The sequence below is a fragment of the Bidens hawaiensis genome, unplaced genomic scaffold (assembly GCF_021521415.1).
Source record: "Bidens hawaiensis isolate Kalapana, Puna unplaced genomic scaffold, B.hawaiensis_p1.1 tig00025597_1, whole genome shotgun sequence".
In the NCBI taxonomy this organism is placed as follows: domain Eukaryota; kingdom Viridiplantae; phylum Streptophyta; class Magnoliopsida; order Asterales; family Asteraceae; genus Bidens; species Bidens hawaiensis.
This window is the reverse complement of record NW_027494096.1, coordinates 158,825-162,668: the sequence shown is the minus strand read 5'-3', so window position 1 is coordinate 162,668 and position 3,844 is coordinate 158,825. Positions and strand designations below refer to the sequence as shown.

Sequence of the window (3,844 nt, the reverse complement as noted above, 5' to 3'; positions counted from 1 at the left end):
TTTTTTCACATTTAATTATTTTTAAAGTCAACATAAAATTTTTTAATATTTCCAAAGTTATTTGAAAATTCGTTTATTGTAAAACGTTTTTAAGTTTTCCAAGTTTAACAAAATATTAATGTCAGTGATTTAAAAGTTTGTGGCAATATTGGTCATAAATCAAAAAAAAAAATTCATAATTTTTTAAAGTTGACTAATTCCCATTTTTTAATATTTTAAAACTATTTTGAAAATATTTCAAAACAGGTTGTTTTAAAAGAGTATTAAATTTGTTAGGTATAAAATATTTCAAAATGATTTAAGTTAGAAAGATGTTTTATGTTATCATTTTACTTTATTTGTTGTTGTATGTTATTTTATTCTAATAAAAACAAAAATTTAATAAAAACAACTTTATTAATGTTCAAATGTTACTCATTATTAAATATGTTATTATGGTATATTTAATTTGGATGATATTGTTTTATATATTTTTAGGTGGTGAAGCAAAATGAGTTTTTTTTGGTTGAATATTTGAAGAAGTTGATGGTGGTTTAATATGAAAGAGCATGGTTGTGTCTTTTGTTGATGTTTTTTGGTTGTTCGATATACATTAAATTATTGTAACTTTTAAGATCTAGACAATGTAAATTGTTCACGTTTTAGTCTGAAAGTTTAAAAAAGTATTGTGTTGCTTGAATTTGTTGTTTAAATTTATTATGTTTGTTGACATGTTTTTCCACCCGTGTAACACGGGCTATACCTTATGAACATGTAACGGAGGGGTTTTTTTACCCTTATCAAAACAAGGTTGTGATCATGTTTGAGAATGACAGTATAAGAATTTTAAGCTTAAACAACTATTGTCATGTGATGATTTGATTATGCTGAAAGAGCTTGACATGTTGAAGTTATCTAATGCAAGAAAAGAAGTTGCACATCTCGATTTGAAAGCGGAAGTGAGTTTGGAGGTCAAATGGTTAGAACAATGTTGTAACTATGAAAGTGATTATGAAAATTTTCCACCCGCGTGTCACGTGGGTCTATTTTCTACCTGGGTTTGTTTGGTTTATATTTTATATATTATACTATTGTGTTGTAACAATTTTCAGGTGTGTTAGGAAAAAACATTTTCTTTTAGTTGAAGTTTTCAATATATTGATGATGGTTTAATAGCAAAGAACATTATTAGTTATTTTGTTAATGTGTTTTGGTTGTTATGTTCGAATTAACTTCCTGTAATTTAGAAGTTTTAATATTAAGATAATGTAAATCTATAACTTTTTGGTTGGTATGGTGATGCGTTTAGTGACAATGTAAATCTATCAAGTTTTAATAGTTAAAGAAATATTATGTTCGTTTAAATTGATGTTTAAGTTGATTATGTTTAGTGACATGTTATTTCACCCGCGTGTCACGCGGGTATATACCCTAGTAATAGAATAATAGAAGTTTATAATATTTTGAAACCGAATCTAAAACTGAAATCATAATACCGGCCATGAACTTATCTGCAACAAATGTACACGTGTAATTACCTAAAATGATCGGTACACTTTTTTGGAAATCTCGTGACATCAAACCTCTTAAATCCGCCAACACCGCTTCATATTATTTTAACACCAAAAACCTTAACTCCTAAGCTTTCTGCCACGTATATATAAATACACACACACTTGCAACAACTTCAATAACCTTAACCTTAAAAAAACACTAGCAAATTAACTATGAGAAGTCGGCGGTTGAACATGGATCATGAACATGGGTTTGTAGATGACTTCTTTGGGTCCATACCCGAAGGCTTTGTGTCCAAGGCTGTGTCACTCACTAGCCCACGAGATGCATGTAGGTTGTCGTCGGTTTGTTCCATATTTAGGTCCGCGGCGGCTTGGGACGACGTCTGGGAGAGTTTCTTGCCGTCGGATTACCCGAAGATTGTTACGGTGGAAGACGGTGGTTGTTCTTCCAAGAAGCAGTTGTTTCTTCGGCTTTGTGATCATCCCATCGTTATTGATGGTGGCAATAAGGTTAAGTTTTAAAATATTTCATTAATCATTCATTTCATACAAGTTTCTTATTATTATTATTATTATTATTATTATTATTATTATTATTATTATTATTATTATTATTATTATTTAGTTATAATCCGTTATTATTATGGTATAGTATTGAGATAACGAGATGGTTTCAAATAAAATCTATTGAGACGTAAACAATTTCAATTCTAATAATAGTAAATAACTAAATAATAATAATAATAATAATAATAATAATAATAATGATCTAATATTTAATCCTAGTAATTTACACTCATTCTCATATAAAAGATCGAATCTTTATGTGCATTCTTGTTGGTTTGTCTCTATAGATCATTTAGTTATATTAAATTGATGTTCTTGGTCATGGCATAAAAATTGGGATCTATTTAAACAATATTTTAAATAGTGAATAACTAAATAATAATAATAATAATAATTTTCTAATATTTAATTCTAGTAATTAACAGTCATTTTCGTATAAAAGATCGTATCTTCAAATCTTTATGTGTGTTCTTGTTGGTTTGTGTCTATTAAGTCAGAAAATTACATCAGATTGGTGTGTACTTGTTCATTGCTCAAAAATTTGGGATCCATAAGCAATATTTTACTACATTTTCAACTTTTGAAGTTTGAATCTTCATAATCAATAAGGCGTTTGCTATGAAACTGACACTTTTGTTGGAATTCACAAGATCTTCTTTCTGGATAAACACACTGGTAAGAAATGCTACATGTTGGCGGCAAGGGATCTATCGATCGTGTGGGGCGATACTCCACGTTATTGGAGATGGATTTCATTACCCGAGTCACGGTAATCATTTAATGTCTCGATTCTTGTTCATATATAATCGCTTAAATTGAATAGATAAATTTAAGATTTTGGTTGCAAAATGTAGGTTTGCCGAGGTGGCGGAGCTCATTAGTGTTTGTTGGTTAGAAGTGCATGGTAGGATTTGTACTTCAATGCTATCACCAAACACGGTTTATGTAGCATTCATGGTGTTCAAATCAACATCCGAAACTCACGGGTTCGATTCCCAACCGGCCGAAGTTTCGGTTGGGTTAAGTGGGCTCGAGGGCCAGACCCATACAGTGTTTCTCGAGCCCGAAGGGGGTGAAGCGACAATTAGGCGTTATCCGGTCGTGCCCAGAACCCGAATGGGAATGTTCCACCGAGTTCGTGAAGCAAACCCGAATCTGAGACCAAGCCCAAACAGGAGCCCGGTCCCGGTCCTGGTTGTGGGGAGTTCAAATGGTAAGGTGCCTAAGCAAAGGAAAGATGGGTGGATGGAGATTGAGCTTGGTGAGTATTTTGTTAAGGAAGGTGAAGAGGGTGGTGAACTTGTAATGAGCATGAAAGAAGTGAAAGGGAGGAATTGGAAGGGTGGGATTGTAATTCAAGGGATTGAGATTAGGCCAAAACCTACTTTTATAACTTGATCAGTTAAAGTCTACTTTCTTTTCTTTAATAAGTTTTGAGATTTAAGGGGAGTTGTATTTCATTTTTTATTTTATGATTTTGGGATTTGGTGTGTTATTACTTGTGTCAAAAGGATTGCATGGTTGTTTTAAAGTTAAAGTGCTTGATGTACTATTTGTGGATGTACAAAAGTGGTGATGTTGGTTCCTCAAATTTGTCATGAATTCATGATTGCAACTGCATGTCATGGTTTGGGTGTGAAATCTATTTAACCGGACAGGCCATGAATAAAACTTTGTGTACATTTAGTTACGTTAATGGATTGAACATGGACGGACGTCACCTTTCGTTCATTTATGTTCATGAATTTGTTGTTTTTGTAGTTTATTTATTAAGTTTGTTT

The 3,844-nt window shown here is 31.8% G+C and overlaps 1 protein-coding gene across 1 annotated transcript; it reads left to right on the top strand.

Annotated features, from left to right (window-relative positions):
- Positions 1-1,436: 1,436 nt before the first annotated feature.
- On the top strand, positions 1,437-3,584 carry LOC143571869 (F-box protein PP2-B11-like). The gene is made up of 3 exons (XM_077057182.1): positions 1,437-2,006; positions 2,714-2,832; positions 2,918-3,584. Exons 1-3 carry the CDS (start codon positions 1,707-1,709, stop codon positions 3,459-3,461), a joined length of 963 nt encoding a protein of 320 aa, XP_076913297.1. The 5' UTR covers positions 1,437-1,706; the 3' UTR covers positions 3,462-3,584.
- The last annotated feature ends 260 nt before the right edge of the window (positions 3,585-3,844 follow it).

Bases quoted from the DNA above. Each gene is read 5' to 3' on its own strand.
- LOC143571869 (XM_077057182.1), top strand. From the start codon at position 1,707: ATGAGAAGTCGGCGGTTGAACATGGATCATGAACATGGGTTTGTAGAT. The intron at 2,007-2,713 runs GTTAAGTTTTAA...GGAATTCACAAG, and splicing joins TTATTGATGGTGGCAATAAG to ATCTTCTTTCTGGATAAACA. The intron at 2,833-2,917 runs GTAATCATTTAA...TGCAAAATGTAG, and splicing joins ATTTCATTACCCGAGTCACG to GTTTGCCGAGGTGGCGGAGC.